The following is a 20,241-nucleotide window of genomic DNA, read 5'->3' on the forward strand; positions in this document are numbered from 1 at the left end:
GTAAACCTTGCCCTGGCCTCTGGGATTCCTGATCTGATGTTGACCTCCTGGCTTCCTGACTTCATTTTCTATGGAGCTCACCTGTCCTTTTCTCAATCCAAAACAATGCGTGTTTCTGACCTTCTCACCCTACCTTTCTGCCTGGTTAACCCACTCCTTTGCCCCACGCCTCCCTTGGTTGAATGGCTGGCTACTGAGACAACCCGGAGCTGTCCAAGTCCTGACTACCACCTGCTCCCATTCCCCTGTTAGTCTCTCTCCCTGTCTTCCTTCCCACCCTCCCCAGGGTGCTGAGATTCTTTTCTTTCCCTCAGCTTGTCCCCCGACAGATCCCACATCTGTCTCCAAACCCTAACAGCTGAGGTGGGGGGGCCCCCAGCTCCAGCCCCGCCTTCTCCCAGTACGCAAAGGGCCTGTAGAGTAGAGGATGAAGCTGTCTCTGACAGGGGAAACTAAAGATGTAAACGGGAGCATGAAATCCCGGGTGACAGCCGTGACCACTCTGCCTCCAACCATTAAATGTAGAGTTTTAACTGCACAGAAAATACACCTGGGGCACTTGTATAAATCTTTCTTAACATCACACGCACATACGCTGAGGCGCACACACATGCGCATGTGCACACGCACGCACACACACACACACACACACACACACACACACACACACACACAAAAGAGTCCCTCACAGATAGACTTCCAGAATATTAAATCTGGAAAGCACCTTTTGAGACTATTAAGTCCAATTCCCTCACTTTAAAAAGGAAGAAAAGAGGGCCTGGAGAGGGTAAGTCTTTTGCCTACACTCCTAGTGTAGGTAATAGCAGAGGATCATGGGATTTAGAAATGGAAGGGACCATTTTTATAGAGGAAGAAACTAAGGGTCTGAGAGGTGATGAGATCTGACCAAGGAAGTGGGATTTAGATTTGGGTCCTTCAATGACAAATCCATCTCACTCTCCAGCCCAAGGCTCCTGACTCCCAATTAGGGACTCTTTCTATATCAAAGCTCTAGCATAATTGAATCTATACATGTATGTCCCATCACTCTTATACTTCACATGGCCCCAGATTTTCTTGTACCTTATACATATGAATTATACCTAAGGGACAGCATATTAAAGCAAAGACTAAGCTAGACTAGGAATCAGGAAGATCATAGCTAGTATTTATATAGCACTTTAAGGCTTGCAAAGTACTTTAGAAACATCTCATTTTATCCTCACAACAACCCTGGTGTTACTACTATTATCATTTTTAAAGATGAGGAAACTGAGGCATATAGAAGTTAAGTGGTTTACCCAGGGTCAGATGGCTAGTAAGGTCTTGAGGCTGGATTTGAACTCAGGCCTTCCTGACTCTAGGTCCAGGGCTCCTTTTACTGAGCCACCACCTTGTTGCCAGGTTCAAATCCTGTCTTTAATGTTGAGTAGCTGGGTGATCATGGACTGGTCTCTGAGCCTTAGCTTTACTAGTAAAGTGGAAATAATAATATTGATAAGTCCCTGCCCTGCAGCGTTATTGTGGAGGTTCCAATGAGACAATGGATATAAATGGAGGTAAAGTGCTCTGCTATTTTTATTATTCTTTTTCCTTGGGCACCATTCTGCAGCCCTCAGAATTTTCAGCTAACATCCTACTCTGTCTGGGTCATCATATGTCAAGTCATGGGAAAAGGGTGTATGCTGTGCCAATCTAACCAATCCATCCTTGCCCATCTGCACTGAAGGGCCCATTTGATGGTGGGGATCAAGCTGGGTTCAGAAATTGGGAGCTACTGAAGGAGCCAGAGAAAGGTCAGTCTTACAAGTGCCCTCCTGAGATTCCACACTGTCCCCTATTCTATGGCCTCACGAAAGTGCAGAGACTGTCAGTTCTGTGGGTTTCATGGCAAGACGAATAATAATATACTCCTTGTTTATCTCTTGTGTGCTCCACAATTTTAATTGTTTCCAGCAATGGGCCTGGCTGCACCAGGCCACCCCTCATCCTTTACCAAGAGCGTTGGGCACTCAGATGGCCTTAACCTTTCTTTAGGTCTCACTCTCTCGTTACTATCTTCCCTAGCTGCCTGCAGACGTTGCCTGGTCTCAGTTCTCTGAAACTGGATAAAGATGTGCTGCTTCTGCTTCCTAGCACCATGGACAGAATCCTGCAGTTTGGTTGTTTTGGTTTTTGGGGGGAGAGAAGGGAGGCTAGATGTGCTTCTGGGTCCTGATTCTGTCACCAACTCCCCGAGTGACCTCAGGCAGATCATTTTTTCTTTCTGAGCCTCAGTTTCCTCATGTGTAAAATGACAGGGTTGGATTAGAAGGCTCTCAGGTACCTTTTGGCTTTGACAGTCTTTGAATTTGATTGTTGGCAGGCAAGCAAACAGGGAGGCCTGGTGCCCGCCCCCTGGGGTGCCCATGTGCTAAGGCCCACCCTCCCCCACCCCCCAGCCCTGCAATCTCCTTTCCACTAGGGACTCATTGAAAAGAAATGACCAGCTTGCCAGAGGACTTCAAAGATAGCGTTTGATGACTTTTTAGCAGCTTCAGCAAAACTCTCATTTGAATTTCAGGGGCTGCTATGTGATTTCTTTCCTCGGTGACAGCTCGGAGGGGCTGTCTCAGGCTGGGGCTGTCACTGAGCAGTGCCTCTCCCCTCTTTCTCTGCACTCCCTCCTAGGAAAGGGAAAATGGCGAAAGGAAATGTGGACCCAGTGAGGCACACACAAAGACGCCAGAAGCAGCTTGAGCAGGAGAGACAGAGACCAAGCGACAGGAGGGGAGGCCTCCGAGAAAGGGGCACCCGGAGGGAGATACTGAGTGAGAGGAAGAAGGAAAACCTGGCTAAGAAAGTGCCGGGACAGAGAACAGAGACAGAAACTGAGACTCCAAGCAAGAGAGAGACAGAGAAAAAAATGCAACAGAGACAGTCGGTCAACAAGCATTTATTAAGCACTTTCCTTGTGTGTGCCAGGCACTGTGTTAAGAACTAGGGGTTCAAAGATAGGCAAAAAATGCAGTCCCTGTCCCCCGGGAGCTCACATTCTAATGGGAATGACAATGGGGGGCATGGGTGGGAATCATAAGATAAATACAATAGAAATGGAAGGAGACAGAGACAGAGACACACAGGAAGACCAAGAGGGAGGGAGGGAGACCAAGTAGGACAAATAGAATGAGAGTCACAGAGCAGAAAACCAAAGATTGAGAGAGACCAAGAAGCCGACCCAAAGGAAGGAAAAAGAGAAGGGAAGGAACGGAGAGATACCAAGAGAGGCAGAGAAATAGGAAAAGACAGTGAGAGACCAGCAGAGATCGGAAGGAGTCAGAGAATGGGGAAGAGAAAGTCTGGAGCCACATGAAGGGGAGGGAGCAGAGGAGAAGCCCCTAGCCCCTCAAGGAACTTGTGCATTCCAGCCGTCTGAGGCACTGGTTAAAAGTATGAAGCCCAAGGTGGAGGGGACTCTAGCCAGCCTGTCCTCAGAGCTGGAGTAGGGCCCTTCTGGCCCCTCATCATCCTGTCCTTCCCTTCAGTAACTTGAAAGCATTAGATATGAGTTCTGGGCACGAATCAAGCTGCATGCACTGTCAAAGCATCACCCGCCCTGCATTTGTCCCCTCAAAAGGGAGTGGGGGTGGGAATAGAGGGATGAACAGAGAGAAAGAAAGAAGGCAGACACCAAAGTGCTTCCTCTCTCTTTGCTCACTCCCAGCTCTTCACAGATAGGGGAGCAGACAACCCTCTCGGTTTTCTCCTAACATCTCTTTCCAAGGTGAGGGGTGGGGCATGGGGAGGAGGGTGTCAGGACTGGAGGATCCATGCAGGAGCAGTTCTTGCCTCCTGTTTGCCAAGAAGTTGGGCATCAAAGGACCACCAGAGTCCTATGTCCTTTGATCCAGTGGTTGGGGTCTTTGGGGTGTGGCTGTTTGTCAGTCAATAGACATATATTAAGCATCTGCTATGTGCCAGGCACTGTGCTAAGCACTAGAGATACAAAAAGAACAAAAGATACTCCCCACCCTCAAGAAGATTACACTCTAATGGGGTAGACAAAAAGCGAACAAATACATACAAAAGGTCATATACAGCTGTTATGAGAATAGGAAATAATTAACAGAGAGAAGGCACTAGAATTAAGAAGGGTTGGGAAAGGCTTCATGGGAAAGTGGGATTTTAGTTGGGACTTGAAGGAAGCCAAGGAAATTGGGGGGAGAGACGAGATGGGAGAGGCATAGGGGACAGCCAGAGACAATGCCCAGAGCCAAGAAATGGAGTGTCTTGTTAGTGGGATAACCAGGAGGCCAGGGTCACTGGATTGAAAAGTACATGGTGGGGAACAAAGTGTAAGAAGACCGGGAAGGTAGGAGGGGGCTAGGTTAGGAAGGGCTTTGAATGCCAAACAGCATTTTGTATTCGATCCCGGAGGCAATAGGGAGCCAGTTGATGGAGTAGGGGGGTGACATAATCAGACCTGAGCTTTAGGAAAATCAATTTCATTGTTAAATGGGGGATGGATTGGAGTGGGGAGAGACTTGAGGCAGGCAGCCCCAACTATTGCAATAATCCAGGTGTGAGTTGATAAGGTACCGCACCAAGGTGGTGCCAGTGTCAGGGATCAGAAGGGGGTGTATTGGGAAGCTGTTATAATGGTGAGATAAACAGGCGTTGGAAACAGATTGGATATGGGAGGTGAGAGATGGCCAGGAATCCAGGATACTCTTAGTTTGTGAGCTCTGGGAGGATAGTGGTGCCCTGGGCAGTAATAGGGAAGGTAGGAAGAGGAGGGGTTTAGGGGAAAGACAACAAGTTTGGTTTTGAACATACTGAGTTTGCTTCTAGCTCAAGATGTCTGAAAGGCAGGGAGAAGTAAGACTGGATGTCGGCAGAGAGGTTAAGGCAGGATAGATCAATTTGAGAAGCATCAGCACAGAGGTGATGATTAAATCCATGAGACCTGATGAGTTCACTAAGTGGTATAGAAGGAGAAAAGGACCCAGGACAGGGCCATGTAGGCTTCCTACAATTAGCAGATGTGACCTGGAGAAGGATCCAGCAAAGAAGACTGAGAAGAAGGGGTCCTACAGGGAGGAGGAGAACCAGGAAAGAATGGTGTGTTCTGAAAACTTGAGAGAAAAGAATATGAAGAAGAGGGAGGACTGCTGGGTGTGAGGCTCTGAAGAGAAGATGGCTAAGCATTCTACAGCTGCCAATCAGCCCCATCCCTTACCCCAAGGCCGGCCAGCCCACATGCTCCCAGCTCTCTCCATATGTTAGGGGAGGCAATGAGAAAGTGGAGATGAGACTCACCGAATGGCAGGACTAAATAGACTTATTTTACAGACTATCAGAACAGAGAGCATCAGTGTTTTCTAGAAACCTGCCAACTCTTCATTTTACAAATGAGGTAACTAAAGAGTTTAACTCCTAGAAAATAATGGAGTTAGAATGCAGTTGATCGACAAGCATTTATTAATCACCTACTATATGCCAGGCACTGTGCTAGGATTAAGAACACAAAGACAAAAATGCAACAGCCCCTGCCCTCAAGAAGCTTACATTCAATTGGGGGGGGAAACAACATTAAAGTTTATATATGTAAATATATGACACATATAGTGAAGATACTGGGTGACTGGGAGTGGGAGGACATTAGAAACTGAAAGGATCAGGAGAGGCCTGAAAGAAAATGAGATTCTAAGGTACAGATGAAGAGGGAGTGCTTTGGAGGCCCAGGACACAGCCCATGGAAGGGCACAGAGATGGGAGAGTGGGGATCACAAGTAGGCCTGTTTGGTCAGAAGAGTAAGAGAGAAAGAAAGAGAGAGAGAGACAGAGGGAGAGAGAGACAGACAGAGAGAGAGAGAGAGAGAGGAGAGAGAGAGAGAGAGAGAGAGAGAGAGAGAGAGAGAGGGAGGGAGGGAGTAATGTATGACAAGTCTGGAAAGGCAGGCTGTGATGAGGTTTTAAATGCTAAACAAGAGAATTTGTATTTGACCCTAGAGGCAATGGGAGCTTTTCAGAATAGGGGAGTGTCATAATCAGATTTGTGCTATAAGAATGTCAATCTGACAGCTGTGTGGAGAGTGGAGTAAAGAGGGGAAGAGTCTTGAGGAGGGAGCCCACATCCAGGTGAGAAGCGAGGACGGCTGTTCTGGGTCGAGAGTGGAAAAGACAGGGATGTGAGATGGGTGGAGGTAGAATGGAAAAGTCTTGGCCAATGACTGGATAAGGGAGGCGAGGGAACATGAGGAGTGGACAATGACGTAAGCTGGGCATCTGGAAAACGGGAAGCAGGGTGGTGCCTTCAACAATAAAAGGGTAGTTTGGAAGAGGAGTGGGTGGGCCATTGGTGATGGAGGACCAAACTCAGGAAAGAAACTAGAGATGGATCTATAGATGTGGGAGCTGTGGCCTAGGCTTGTTCTTGTGCTCATGCATCATTTACTTCTTTTTCTTCTTCTGTCGTTTCAGTCACGTCTGACTCTTCATGACTTCCATTTGGGGTTTTCTTGGCAGAGATACTGGAGTGGTTTGCCATTTCCTTCTCCAGCTCATTTTACAGATGAAGAAACTGAGGCAAACAGGATTAAGTGACTTGCCCAGGGTCACACAGCTAGTAAGTATCTGAGGCTGGATTTGAACTCCCTAAGATGAATCTTCTTGACTTCAGGGCCAGCATTCTATCCACTGCCCCATCTAGCTGCTCCATCATTTTCTCATCACCCCTCTAATCTGTTATTGTGTATGTGGCATTCTCTTGGTCTCCCTATTACCCACAGGTGGTCCACTTCCATTATGATAATTCTAAAATTCCTTTAGCAGATCATAATCTCCCATCATTCTCTCTCTCCCTATGTCTTCTTCTCTCTCCAAGATCTACATTTCACCCTTACTATGACCTCTACCTCTCAGTCCTTTTTTACATCCAGGGTAAAACCCCTACTTGGGCTTCACTTTCCCCCTCTTACCAATCTTGACCCTATAGTTAACCATTTCAACATTACAGTGCCCTCTACTCTCAAATCCCCTACCCTGTAGCCCCTCCTCCCATGTAGGACCCTGCCCCTGATGGCATTTAAAGCTCCTCTAGACTTAAGCTGAACCTTTCCAACATATCTCTGCCAAATCAACACCTGGAGGGCAGGCTAGTAGAGTCATAGGATTATAGATGATTAGAGCCAGAGACATGAGTGATTACCTAGTCCCGCCATTTTATAGATGAGAAAACTGAGACCTATAGTGGTCTGCCCAATAAAATCCAGGATTCTAACAGATACTGTGACTCCAAGTCCCTCAATTCCCACCACACCACACCCTGCAGACCCCGCTATGTTACCTTCATCTCCAAGTTCAGAGATAACAGGTCAGGTTCATGCCTGGACCAGGGTCTGAGCTCACTTCAAGGTTGTGGCCAGACTGCTATTGCTGTGGATTTACATGGCATTGTTGAGTCTCTTTGTCCTTCTTCTTCCTCTGTCCCAGTTCACTCGTTTGTAGCCCCTTCAAAAATTTTTTATTGATGCCTTTTTAAGGAAAATCATGCTCATTTCCAAATATATTCCTTCCCCACAGTTCAACGCCTTGTGACAAAGATCAAAAGGGGGAAAAAAGGCAGTTCAGCAAAACCACCACATGACAGTATATGCAACATGCCATACTCAGTGCCCCCTCCCCCCTTCCTTAATGAAGGCAGAAAGGTATATTTTCTCAGCTCTTCTCTCGGTCACCGCAATTATACTGCCTTGAGTTTCCATCTATTGTCCTTTCTGGGTTCATTGTCCTAGGCATTATGCAGAGTTTCCTGGTTCTCCACATTTTGCAGTGTATCCCATCTTCCCTTCTCTAAACTGTCTATTCAGTCTTTCCTTACAGCACAGTCATGGCCTGTTATATCTGTGCATTGACTGGCACCAGCTTTGCTTCTGGTCTGCTGCTTTGAACACGTTGGTGGTCATGGAGCCTGCTTGGGTACTGGATGGAGCACAGATGGAGGGCCACTGCTTCCTGCTTCCGCCTGCTCCCCAGGACCTAATCCTTTCATTCTAATCCTTGCTATTTCTCAATTCAGATTTCTCCTGAGATTCTACCTCAGTTGCTCCAATGTGGCCCACCTTCTCCTGTCACCAGCGGCAAGCATCCCCTGCCCCCACTCCAATCTCCACCAGTCAATCATCTCTTCCCAGCTGCTTCTTCATAGTCCCCTCTCCCAGCCTACTCCACCTGCCACAGACCTTGGGAGTCAAAAACTTACATGGGAAAATATTTCAGAGCAGTCTAAGGGGGACAGTCCCTGAAGGTGCCCTCCCTAAGGTGATGAGTGGTGGCAGATATGTTGAGGTGAAGGGAAGCTGCCCTTGGACTCAGATCAAAGCTGCAGGGAGGCCTCGAAGGACGCAAATGGTTCTCTTTGATGTCTTCTCACCACCTGTGCTGGGATCAGCGCCACTCCTGGGCACGTTCCCCTCCCCTCTCAGGTACTCTGGGCTCTCCAAACAGCTCTGACAGAACAGAATGGCATTGGACCAACTGCACACAAACGGGTTGCCTTCCTGGAAAGCAGTGTGCAAATCAAAGGAGGTGGATTTTTGAATCTTGTTTTCCTACTGACTTCTACCCAATTTTGCAGCTGTGTTCCCATTTTAAAAGGCCGCTGGCCCCAAGACAAAATCAAAATCACATTTGAGAGCTCTAAAAAACTGAGGTTTAATTAAGGCAAACCACTGTCCAATAAAATATTCATCACAATAAGTCATAGATGAATACAGAAGCTGAGGATGATGGTGAGACCCAATAGCTACAGCTGCTTGGGCCATGATTTGCATTCCAGCTATACTTGGAGTAATAAGAGGTATTTAAAAAGCCGTGGAAGAGAGGGGAAGCCAGGCAGAGAGTCCATTGTTACCTCTTAAATCCTCAATTTCTTCTCTTATTTTGCTTTGTTCTAACTCTAGCCCTGGAGGCTGGCAAAGAGAAGGAAATGATGCTTTCCTTGATCCTTCCAACTGGAGGTAGTCTCAATCTCACACCTCACAGCACATCTCTCTGTACTAGAATCCACTTTGTTTGACCTGCGTCTGTGGAGGGAAGCTGTTTGGGTGAACAGGGTGCTGGTCCTGAAGTCGGAGTGTGGAAGCCTTGAATGTCAGGCAGAATTTAGGCAAGGCAGTTGGCAAAAAAGGAATGAGGGTCTTGAATCGGGGAGTAATATGATGAAAGTGTCATCTAAAAAAAAATTAAGTCTGGCTAAGGATGCAGGACAGATGGGAAGGAAGAAAGATGGAAAGCAGAGGGATTAGCTAGAAGGTGGTCCCAGTAAACCAGGCACATGACAGTGAGGGTCTGGGCTAACTGGAATGTTCAAGGAACAGGGAACCGCAGTGAGCTGAATTTTCGGATTAACTGAGGATTAAAGCAGAAAATCCTTTTTGCCTCAACCTTCGCTGAAAATCTTCCTAAAATGTGGTAGTAAATTCTTGACTTGAGTTGGGAGTGTGATAAGTGGAAAAGGCAGCGTAAGTTTGGAGTCGAGAACCTACTTGCATTAAAATCTCCATTTTGACCTCTTTGGGACTCAGTTTCCTTATCCATGAAAAGAGGGCACTAGGCTAGCCAGAGGTGTCAAACTTGATGTCCCCAAGACTCCACAGTGCAACAGGACCCATAGTAAAATATAACTGGGAAATGTTTAACAAAATAAATATGCAAGGTAGGGAAGGTTAATTTATGGTTTTATAAGTTAACATCCATTTCTATTTGAGTTTGGCACCACGGGGCTAGCCAATTTCTAAGGTCCCTTCCAGCTTTAGATCTATGATTCAATGAATACAGTACAGGCCACACTTTTCTGTCTTCCTTAATGTCTGTGCCATGCCATTCAAGGCTCACTGACCGTCCTGTACATCCCTGGGGGTTACGTCTCCTCGCCTCAATGCTCTAGAGCCCCACTGCTCAGCTTTGCCATTTCCAATCCATTTTTCTCGGGATGCCCTAATGAGAGCAGTTTCATAAGACTCTCAGAATGCTGGAGCCAGAAGGGACCCTAGGGAATATCTAATCCAATCTGATCTTACTGAAGAAATTGGGATCCAGGGAGAAGGGACTTATCCAAGGTCATGCAGTCAAGTGTACTTTTCAGCACTGTTCCATCTTGTCTTATCTTTCCAAACAGATGATAAATGCCTTCAAGGGAAGAGCCACCTCTCTTTATTCTCCTGTCACCCTCAGCACCGCGCTTAGCCCTGGTGATCTCTGGTACAGAACAGCCCTTGGTGACTCTGCACAGGTTGTCTTGCACACCTGCTCACCTGCACTTGCTGAAATGCTTCTCTTCTTTCACGGCTTAACTTCGGTGCACCTCCCTCCATCATCCTTGCCTGCTACTAACTCAGATGTTTCTAAAGTGCTACGCTGTCCAGGCCTCTTCTTTGCCCCATCATCTTCCACCTTGCCATCCCACTTATCGCTCTATGTGTCACCTCCTCCCAGTAGACTGACTGGAAGCTCTTTGAAGGCAGAGGCTGTGTGGCCGGCTTCTTTTTTGTCTTGCTTCGGTATTTTCACTGACTTCCTAGAACAGTGCCTTGGCTGAAGTAGGAACCTAATGACTGTTTGTTCAGTTAAATGAGCACCTGTCAATGGGTCACATAGCCCAAATCTCATACTCCCCTTCATACTTTAGTGGCTTTTATTCAACTTATTTCTTTACGTCAAGAAAGGCAGCTCTGAAGCCAGCTCTTTCTAATGGGAATGTTTGATTCTGGCTGGACCCTGCATGGGGTGCAAGAGTGGGGAGGTCTCTCTTCTCCTCTGCACCAGAGCCCTCCTGCTCGGCTTTGCCACTTCCAATCCAGTTTTCTCAGGACCCCCTAACGACAGACCTGTGTAATCCTCCCTGGAGGGGCACAGTGGGTTTCTGCAGTGACCTTGTCCTGATATGTTCAATCTGATGTTCTCAGGCATCACCAGGGAGTACCTGGTGTGAAAAGAGCCAGCAAGAAGGGCTTGTTACGAGGCCAAGCAAACAGCATTTGATGGGGATAGTAGGGGGAGCTCCCTGGTCCACGTGCATTGCTCTGAGCTTCCTGCTTATCTCTTTACGGGGGACAGAAAGGATGAGCCAAGGTTCTGATGGAGCCAGCACTGGTGGCCATGGGGTGATACAACCAAGAAGCGGCAATGTTCAATTCAATTAACATTTTTAAAGAGCCTACTGTGTGAAAGCTTCTCTTCTCAGCTACACTGGCAGAACAGGAAGGGATGGAGCAGAGACATCAACGTCGGCATCACTCCATCACCTAACAAGCATGTAGTGAGGGCATCCTCAGTGCTCAGCATGCTGCTGAGGCTAAGAAGGAGGAAGCAAACAGGCGTAGGTGCCTTCCCCCATAACCACTGCGCACCACCACCCCCGGAATGCTGGGAGATCAGCTCAACTCAGCTTCTGCTCCTTCCCCCATCCCCCAGGCACACTTCTACTCAGCTTGCTTTGTGTTGAACTACCCACCGTCCTCCACACTGTCCTGCAACATATTCTCGTAAAACCCATCTGCAGGGTAAGGTAGGTTCTGTTTATGACACACCCTCTCTGCCCTCAAAGAACTTATGGTCAATTTTTTTTTTTGGTAAGGCAACTGGGGTTAAGTGGCTTGCCCAGGGTCACACAGCTAGTGAGTGTTACATGTCGGAGGCCGGATTGGAAAACGGGTCCCCCTGACTCTAGGGCCGGTGCTCTATCCACTGCGCCATCTAGCTGCCCTGAGCTTATGGTCAAATTTACACATGAAACAAGCAACCACCAATATAAAAGCTGCATATAAGTAAGGGTCGCTAGATTGTGTGGTAAATGTGACTCAGGAAATCCAGGAATGAAGACTTTAGTTCCATCTTATGCAGAGGCAAGGATGGACTACGTGGGACACGGAGGTACTGTCCAAACAACAGTGGGGTTTGGGAATCCATCAGTTTCATGAAAAAAATCAACCAACAGCAGCCAGGTATTCAACTTGTCTTTGCCATCCTTGGGGCAGGTATATAGCAACCAGGGCTACCCGGGTGGGGACAAGTTCTGGAGGGGTAATGAGGCTTTGTAATGGGACAGATGCAGCCACACAGCTCTTCGGCCACCCTGGCACTGGTTCCTTTGCTCACTTGGTCATGGTTCTGGAATCTGGGTTCTAGACCCAGTTCTACTTCAACCCCTGGCTGTTTTTCCCTTTCTGTTGACCACAACCTTATGTTGGACCAGACCCAAGCAAGCAGGCTTGTCAAATGGGAATCCTTTCATGAGGAGAAAGGATAAGGCAGACTGGAGCCCCAGGGACAGAATGGACCTGAAAGCATCACAGTCCATGCAACACTCTAATGAGGCATAACTTTCCAATGGCCCTATTTTGGTTCTTTAGTCTGCACCAATGCAGGTCTATCTAACAAAAGGAAGAAGCTGTAATCAAGTCCATACGGATTTGTCAACTTTATGGCTGTTCCAGGTACAACCGGCAGGCAACCAGCCCAATTACCCTTGGCACTCTACCTAATGATTTTATATCTGGACAATTGAGAAGAAATCCGATTTAGCTTTGGGAGCACCTCAGCTTTCGCCGTCATCTCTAGCATGGATGGTCTCTTTCTTCCGTGCGTGTGTGTGTGTGTGCGCGCGCGCATGTGTGTGCCTTAGCGCACACACAGAGGAAGTGTCAGGAATCAGATCTCTTCCTTTATTTCTGAGCCTGGCCCAAGTCTGACCAGCTCTGGGACATTCTATCACAATATGACAGATAATTAACCACCTCGCTCTGTGACAATTCCCTAAATCCCAAATCCTGCTAATGCCTCCCTCTATGCCAAACCCTCCCTTTTTTTCTGAGGATTCTAGGGACACCAACAGTGCTAAGCAGATCTCTGGAGCAGGTGCTGCTGAGTGGGGGAAAGGGAGCCTTTCCCCCACACTCTCACTATTAGAAGAGGTGGCCTCTCCCACAACCACCTGGTTCTACCGGAGGAGCCGGCTGGCGTCTCCTTTCACCCAAGAAGGCACCACACACGGCCCTCCAAATGGATGAATGCAGTCTGACCTTCCAACAAGATCCTGCCGCCGGCTTACTGAGGAGCAAGAGAAGAGGCAGCTCATCTCAGGCCCCCTTCTCTCTCCTGTTTCTCTGCTTCCACCTGATTGAGGGCAGGGATCCCATGCACCCTCCTGTTGTCTTGGGCACCCATCACCGCTCCCTCAGCCAGTCATCAGGCAGCAAACCTCTTCTTTCTCGATAAGCCAGAAGCTGTCTGACTCTCTTAAGGCCCTGGGGGTGCTCCATGAAGAAAAGCACTTTATTCCTCAGAGAGGATTTTAATCACCATGGGAACACAACATCCATATTCCAGCCTCTGGTCCATGCAGAGCTGAAAGCTTTAAGAAGGTTGTAGAATCTGGGGCTTCTGAGGCAGATGAGAGAGACTATTTTAAAGAAGAGAATAAAGACTTCTCAGTCTCCTGGCTGCTCCGCTGACCTCCTGGTCCTACTTCCACATACACTACACTCAGAAGCAATGACTCATCCTCCAATGGCAACCCATGCTTCCTGACCATCTAATTGCCTTCTCCCTGAAGCGGTTCCCTGTGACAGTCAAACCCTGACTCACAGGAGCTCCATAATTGATCCCTGAATTAGATTCCCGAACTGCTTTCTCCTCCTGGCTGCTTCTCCATCAGTCATCAACCCTACCAGAGGAGCCCACAGTAGATGGATTTGTGATTCACTCCCCTGAAATGCCACACACTTCTTGAGAAAACGTGTAGTCCCTCCCTTGGCAAGGGGATCATTGGCTCATGGTGGACATGTTGGGGCCATGATGAGAATAGATTATTTGGAATAACATCGAAGGAAGACAGGAGGAAGGGGGAAACCCTCACCGGGGCAATGTGCAGCTGTATTCCTACTCAGAACCCTCTCTGGAACAGATTCTACCACCCCTGCTCAGCAAAATCATTCAGTTTTAGAATGAAACAGAATTTGGAGAACCAATAATAGGTTTTGCAACTACCATTTGCCACTGCCAGATCCGTAAGAGCTCCCTTGGTGGGCCTGATCAGCAACCTGGCCTCTCAACCCACTCTTGCTCAACATGCCACAGGCCTGACAATTCTGTTGAAGGCTACAAGGCTCCTCTCTGAATGCCTCTCTCTGCCAGAAATCTGGAAGGCCTTTTCCCAAATGCTCACATGGAACTGAAATTTAAGTCTGCAGTGCATGGCCCTTTCTATAGAACACAAATCCATGAGACCCCACTCTTGTCACCTCAATTATGAATCTGTTTTCTTTTGTTTTCTCCCTCTTCAGCTAATTGTAGGCAACAATTCATGGCCCATGTGCTGCTGCCGGTGGATTCTCTGGGGTTTGGCACCAGGACCTTCTCGATGCACGTCATTCCATGATGCTGACGTTACAGGTCCTTCTAGGTCACTCCCTGTGGGTCAAGTACTTTCTAAGTCTGAGAGCTTAGGGGGACTGAGGAAGCTTAAATGACTGCCAAGAATCTAAGGGGAAGTCACTGTGGGGCCTTCACATTAAGGCTAAAGCCAAGTCTTAAAGGTTTGAGCACCATCTTCTGGTCATTATCAGTCTTTAAGGCTGTCCCCTTGGAAAATTTCATTTATTTCAGGTTTACTGGATGAGCCTGAGGGACATATACACTGATGTAGGGTCATTCAGTCACCCTACCCAATATTCTTAGCAGTCTGGCCCTCAGAACCGGCCCAGGCTAAAGCAGCTGAGGCACTGCCCCCATGGAAGGGCCAGTCTGAGACTCCCGTCTACAAAGCCAGCCAGTTCACAGACAGGTGTGAAGCCCCCACAGCCACAAGCTGAGAGGCAGAAGCAAAAAAGGCCTTAAGCTAAACAAAACAGGTGCTTACTTCTGTGCACAGCTGTGTGCAATGCATTTGGAAAAAAAAGGGCTCTCTCTCCTGTTGGAATTGGTTCCAGGAAGAGTGATGAAGTGGACATCGCTCTCCAGAGGGGGTCGAGGCCTGGGCTGTGGCAGGGATCACGGCTCAGCATGTAAACACTGCATGGGCAGAGTCCAACCTTTTGGCACAAGGAATGGAAGATAAATGCTAGGCACTCCCTCTAAACTGCAGGAACCTACATCCATCTAATTGCACTTCATAATGGAGTCAACAAACCATTAATTATCAGATTATATTTTAGGAAACGGAAGATAAAAGGCTTTGGGAAATGCAGTCATAGAGGGGCCATGGCCTGGCAACAAGAGAGGCATAAGGAATGGGCTCTGACGGCAGCCTGAGCCCCAAGGCTCTGAGAACCCTTCACAAGGAGGCGAGGAGCCGGGGGCCTGCGGGCAGCCTCTGCTGCCTCTCATGCCACACTGGGGTAGAACTGACTGCACTCCTGCCAATTCAGCGACCGTAGTTGTATCAGATGCCTACGGTGAAGGAGCGCGGCTCTCAGGGGACTCCTCTGCTCCTCCAGTGGTGGCTTTGGGCTTTCAGTTAGGGAGTGGGGAAGCTGGCACAAATGAAGGGACAGCTGGAGGAGCTGGTGTTTCCCTAGGGCACTTTCCAAAGAATGTCCCAAAGGGTCAGGATGGAGCTGCTGGGGCTGCTTTGGCAGCTGGCATATCTCACATTGCATGTTCTCAATAGAAAACCTCCAAACTCTTTGTTCTGGGAGAGAGATTACTGCACCACACAAGGTGAGATCTGGGTGGGAAGACAGCCCATTATTTTGATGGCCCAGTGATAAAAAAGTAAAAGTTGGCTTGGGTCATCCCCACGGGCAGTGGGTTAGGGAACGGCGCTAAGGCCCTGGGTTAAAGGGGAGCTTTTCTCCCTGTTCCTTGGACATCGTTTCAGCGAGAGGGTGATGGGCTGCTGATGGCCTCCTGATCACCACTTACCAAGGCAGGACTGGAAAAATGAGCAGCACAAGGAGACCCTGGACTGTGGTCTCAGCCAGGATGGGCAGAACATGCTCCAGGCTGGAGCTGCCTGATACCTTGCTAAGGCATTTCACATAAAGATTACAAACTGGGTGTTTGGCCTGACTTTGTTGGCCCCGTCCATGATCAAACTAAGCTTCAGTCCCCAACCTCCTTTGCCCGATGCTCATCAGGCATGGGTTGTGGAAGTGACACCTGATTTTAGGCTGACATGTAACCAGACTCTAAAGCAGCTGACCTGCATTAGAGGCCAGGCTCAGGGTCTCCATCCCAGACAGAGTGGGCTCTGTGGCCCAAGGCAGCACACTCAGAATGCTCTCTGAAGGGTAAGTCACTGTGTGGCTCTCCCTGGCTCCCCCCCGACATCTCTCATAGGTGCTGGAGCGCTTTCACTTGGCCTCTCCGCAGATGAGGGTCACGGTCCCATCCAGTAAGTCCTCCACCGTCACTGCCACGAGCTCTGAGCTGGCTTGAGGGGTCTGGGAGTCGGGCAAGTCACAAACACCTGGGATCCAGCCAGAGGGGTCTGCTCCAAAGTGATCACTTGCTCAGCTGACGCTCCTGCCTCTGGAGCCTGGATCACCTGTAACAGACAACAAACCGGGGCTCTGGGAGAGGCCTGTGGGCAGCCTTTCTCTGCCATTTCTTAAGCTCGGTCTCATTTCAGCCTCACACTATAATGATCATATTTGTTCTCTCACCTGAGGAGAGCAATTACAAAATGCATGTGCCTAATGGGAAACTCCAAGTCTAATACGGCAGTGATGCAACTGGGAAGGCAGACAAACAATCTGAATAACTCTACACATCAGATTGCTATAATTTGGCTCCGTATGCCTTCTCAGAGCACACAGACTCTGTGATTACATGCTAGCGAGTACCCACTCACAGGTTTTTTTGTGTCTCAAGGGCCAGATCACAGTTATTTCTGCAACATGAAAGGCATATAAGAGACAGTGGTTGATCTCACCCACGGATCTGCTTCAAAACATGGACACGTGGATTACTTTGCTGGGTTTTCCAAAAGGGTGGTGGGCTCTCCATCAATTACTGCTAATAAAGGGTGCACAAAGCCAACTCTGAGGGCAGGTAGGTGGTTCAGGGGATAGAGCACCAGGCCTGGAGTCAGACTCATCTTCTTGGGTTCAAAGCTGGCCTCACACACTTGCTAGCTGTGTGACCCTGGGCAAGTCACTCCACCCTGTTTACCTCAGTTTCCTCATCTGTAAAATAAGCTAGAGGAGCATGGCAAACCCCTCCAGTATCTCTGCCAAGAAAACCCAAAGGGGGTCACAGAGAGTCAGACAGAGCTGGAACATGACTGAACAACAGAAGCCAACCTTGAAGGGCTCAGATCACAGGGCCAATCGAGTCACAGAAAGTAGGACTTAAGAGCTGGAAAAAAACGATAGAAATTGTTGTGTCCAAACTCCCTCATTTCATAAAGGAGGAAACTGAGCCCCAGAGAAGGGGAGTGCCTTGTCCAACATTTCCTAGGTAGGAAACAGGCCTTCTTCCTTCAAATCCAGTGCTTTCCCCACTGACCACGCCGGCTCTCATGTCAGAGGCCCTCACAATCCCGAGGCACTTCTGAACCCTGTTGGGTGTGCACACACAGACAATACTATTTCTTATGGGGCAAGAAACACACAGGGAACTAGAGAGAGGACAGTACAGCACACGTCCTGTAGGTCTTAGCCCAGCATCTCTGTCTGGGGACTGTGATGAAGTGTTGAGTGTCTCCCGAGAAGCAGGGGCTACCTCAATCCTACCTCAGTGTGACGTTCATCTCCGCAAGGAACGTTCAAAGTCATACAAGGGGTGAACATGATTCCTCATTCTTCTGGACTCCTGGTTATCTACAGCACCGCGACAAAGATTGAGCCTGGCCGAAAACCACAGATCCTCACTAAAGTTCCCATAAAGGCCATCAAGCGATCGATACAAGATCAATAGCAAAGGAAAACAGGCAGAGAAGACCTGAAAAGCCAACAGACTGAAGAAACAGTCCTTGAAAAACCCTCAAGCGCATGGGTTCTTAGAGTACCAAGTCAAAACAGAAGCCATCCATGCTTCTGTCTCCTCACCCTGCTCAGGTGTGTAGGGTTGGAGATGAAGTGAGAGGGAATGCTAATGGAAACCACGCCACAAGCAGAGGAAAGAAGAAGGGGGAGACAGAGGTTCTACGTGCCACTGACGCGTCTGGTGGCAAACAGGAGGCGACCATATGACTTTGTTCTCTGAGCTTCCGTTTCCTCCTTTGTGAAAGGAAGATACGGATATCGGGGGGTTCCAGCTTCACTGGGTCATTGGGAGGTTCAAATGACATAAGATAACCAAGCATCCGGCAGATTTTAAACTGTTTCAGACACGCCAGTGTTACCATCACAAGTCACATTACCACCGTAGTTTGCAAGGATCCTTTCTTCACATGCACTCTTGTTTGATCTTGACAGCAGCCCTGTCTCAGAGGTGTTATTGTCATCCTCTACTACAAATGAGGAAATGGAGGCTCAGAGGGGTCACACAGCCAGGCTAGGGAGTGTCAGAGGTGGGGTCGGAACCTTGGTTTTCCTGACTCTGACCTGACTGCTCCCTCTATAGCAGTGCCATCCCACCTCTCACCCTCAGCAGTGGTGGGATCCAGACAAGCTCCTGAGGTGGGAGGTCCTTTAGCGGTCCCCTGGTCCAGCCAGTACAGGAATCTTTTCTATCATTTCCCCCCACAAGAGGTGCCCTAACCTCCAATACCTGCTAAGTGGGGCCGTTTACTTCTGGACCCTGCTCATCATCACAAAGGTTTTCCCGACATCAAGCGGAAGTCTGTGTCTCTGCCACCCCGACCCACTACTTCCAGTCTTGCCCTCTGGAACTAAGCAGAAGACGGCTAAGCCCCCCTCATAGCACGCATTCTTGAATGCAGGTATCAGCTACTGCCCAAGTCTTCCCTTCTCCAAGCTAAACACGCCCAGTTCCTTCATCCCATCGGCCGAGGGTGTGGTCTGACCCCACTCCAGTTGGTCACTGGGGAGTTTACTCTGAAACATGGAGCCCAGAGTCAAACACAAGCCAGGACTCTGCTCTGCTCTCCTCCACCCCTACCTCATGCCCAGGCTGTCTCTCAACACCATCCCTTTGGCCCACATGCATTCTAAACCCTTGGTTCGTCGGTGCTAGACGGTCAGATTCCCTTAGTTGTGGCGGATGGCCTGGGCACGAGGAGTCCAGAGGCTGCAGAATGGCGTTCGCCCGCTTGTACAGCTTGTGACATTCCCTGACAAGACAGAGGCCAGGACTGGGGCAGTGCTCACCTACGCTGCAGTAGGCAGCTCCCTCCCAGGGCAAGGAGAAACACTCCTTCACTTGAACAGGGCCCTCCAGGGTACCACCACCCTGGTCAAAGGTGCCTTTGGCAGTCTCCGAGTAGGACACGTGGGGCTCAGGAACTCCTCCGCTCTGTATTTAAGGATGCCCATGTTTGGGTAACTGAGAAGAGGCATCGTGCTACAGCGCAAATCTATGTTGGACTTAGAGTCAGGAAGACCTAGGTTTGGATCCTGGGTCTGGTGTAACTTAGCCTCTATGAGAGGATCTGGCCTTGTGTAAACTGAGGATAAACAACAGCCTCTTCACCAAGCCCAGATGAGATCACGTACAGAAAGAGCTCTGTAAGTGAGCTAGAAACGCTGACTGTTCTTATTCCAACCTACTTTCCCTCCTCTCTGCCTTTAAACATCTTTCTTTCCATGTTCCTTGGTCCTCTCTGATCAGACGGATTTCCCTGGAACACTTTCCCCAGACCCTCCTTTGCCTCCTCAATCACAACAGAACACCAAACACTGATTTCGGACCATGCCGTGCCCCACTAGACTCCTGTGAGAAGGCTGGAGAACGTGCTGCGGGTCATCTTCACATACAGGCACCCAGCAGTGTGTGGCGGGCGCCAGGCCCTTACTGAGCCTGGAATAAGGGAACAGTGAGTGTATGAAGGAACACGGGAGTCAAGCCCGAGAGACCTGGACAGTCTGCAACGCTGCCCTCACTCCCCTAGCCATTCCCTGGCACCCTGGCTTCTGCAGTCGGCACTCATCCGATTCTGCCATTTGCAGAGCTGCCAAATCTGATGGATTTTTCTGTCTTTGTCTTCTTGACCTCTCTGCAGCACTGGACCCTGCTGACCATTCTCTCTCCTGGACATCCTCCCTTCTGAGTTTTCATGACACTGGTCTCTCCTGGTTCTCTTTCTACTCGCGTGACCACTTCCGCCCAGTCTTCTTTGGGGGCTTCTCAGCCATA

The 20,241-nt window shown here is 48.9% G+C and overlaps 1 protein-coding gene across 3 annotated transcripts in view; it reads right to left on the reverse strand.

Annotated features, from left to right (window-relative positions):
* Window positions 1-8,669: 8,669 nt before the first annotated feature.
* The window catches only part of ZBTB40 (zinc finger and BTB domain containing 40), a 75,711-nt gene continuing 64,139 nt past the window's right edge, over window positions 8,670-20,241 (reverse strand). For 2 of the 3 annotated variants that reach the window (XM_020983028.2, XM_078145613.1), the window contains exon 18: window positions 8,670-16,528. In XM_020983028.2, the coding sequence (XP_020838687.1) occupies window positions 16,391-16,528 (138 nt within the window). In that variant the 3' untranslated portion in view covers window positions 8,670-16,390. The remainder of the gene's footprint in view (window positions 16,529-20,241) is intronic. The other variant, XR_002323762.2, reaches the window with a different exon arrangement.

Source organism: Phascolarctos cinereus, unplaced genomic scaffold, assembly GCF_003287225.1.
Source record: "Phascolarctos cinereus isolate Bilbo 61053 unplaced genomic scaffold, phaCin_HiC Scaffold_726;HRSCAF=1367, whole genome shotgun sequence".
Classification (NCBI taxonomy): Eukaryota; Metazoa; Chordata; class Mammalia; order Diprotodontia; family Phascolarctidae; genus Phascolarctos; species Phascolarctos cinereus.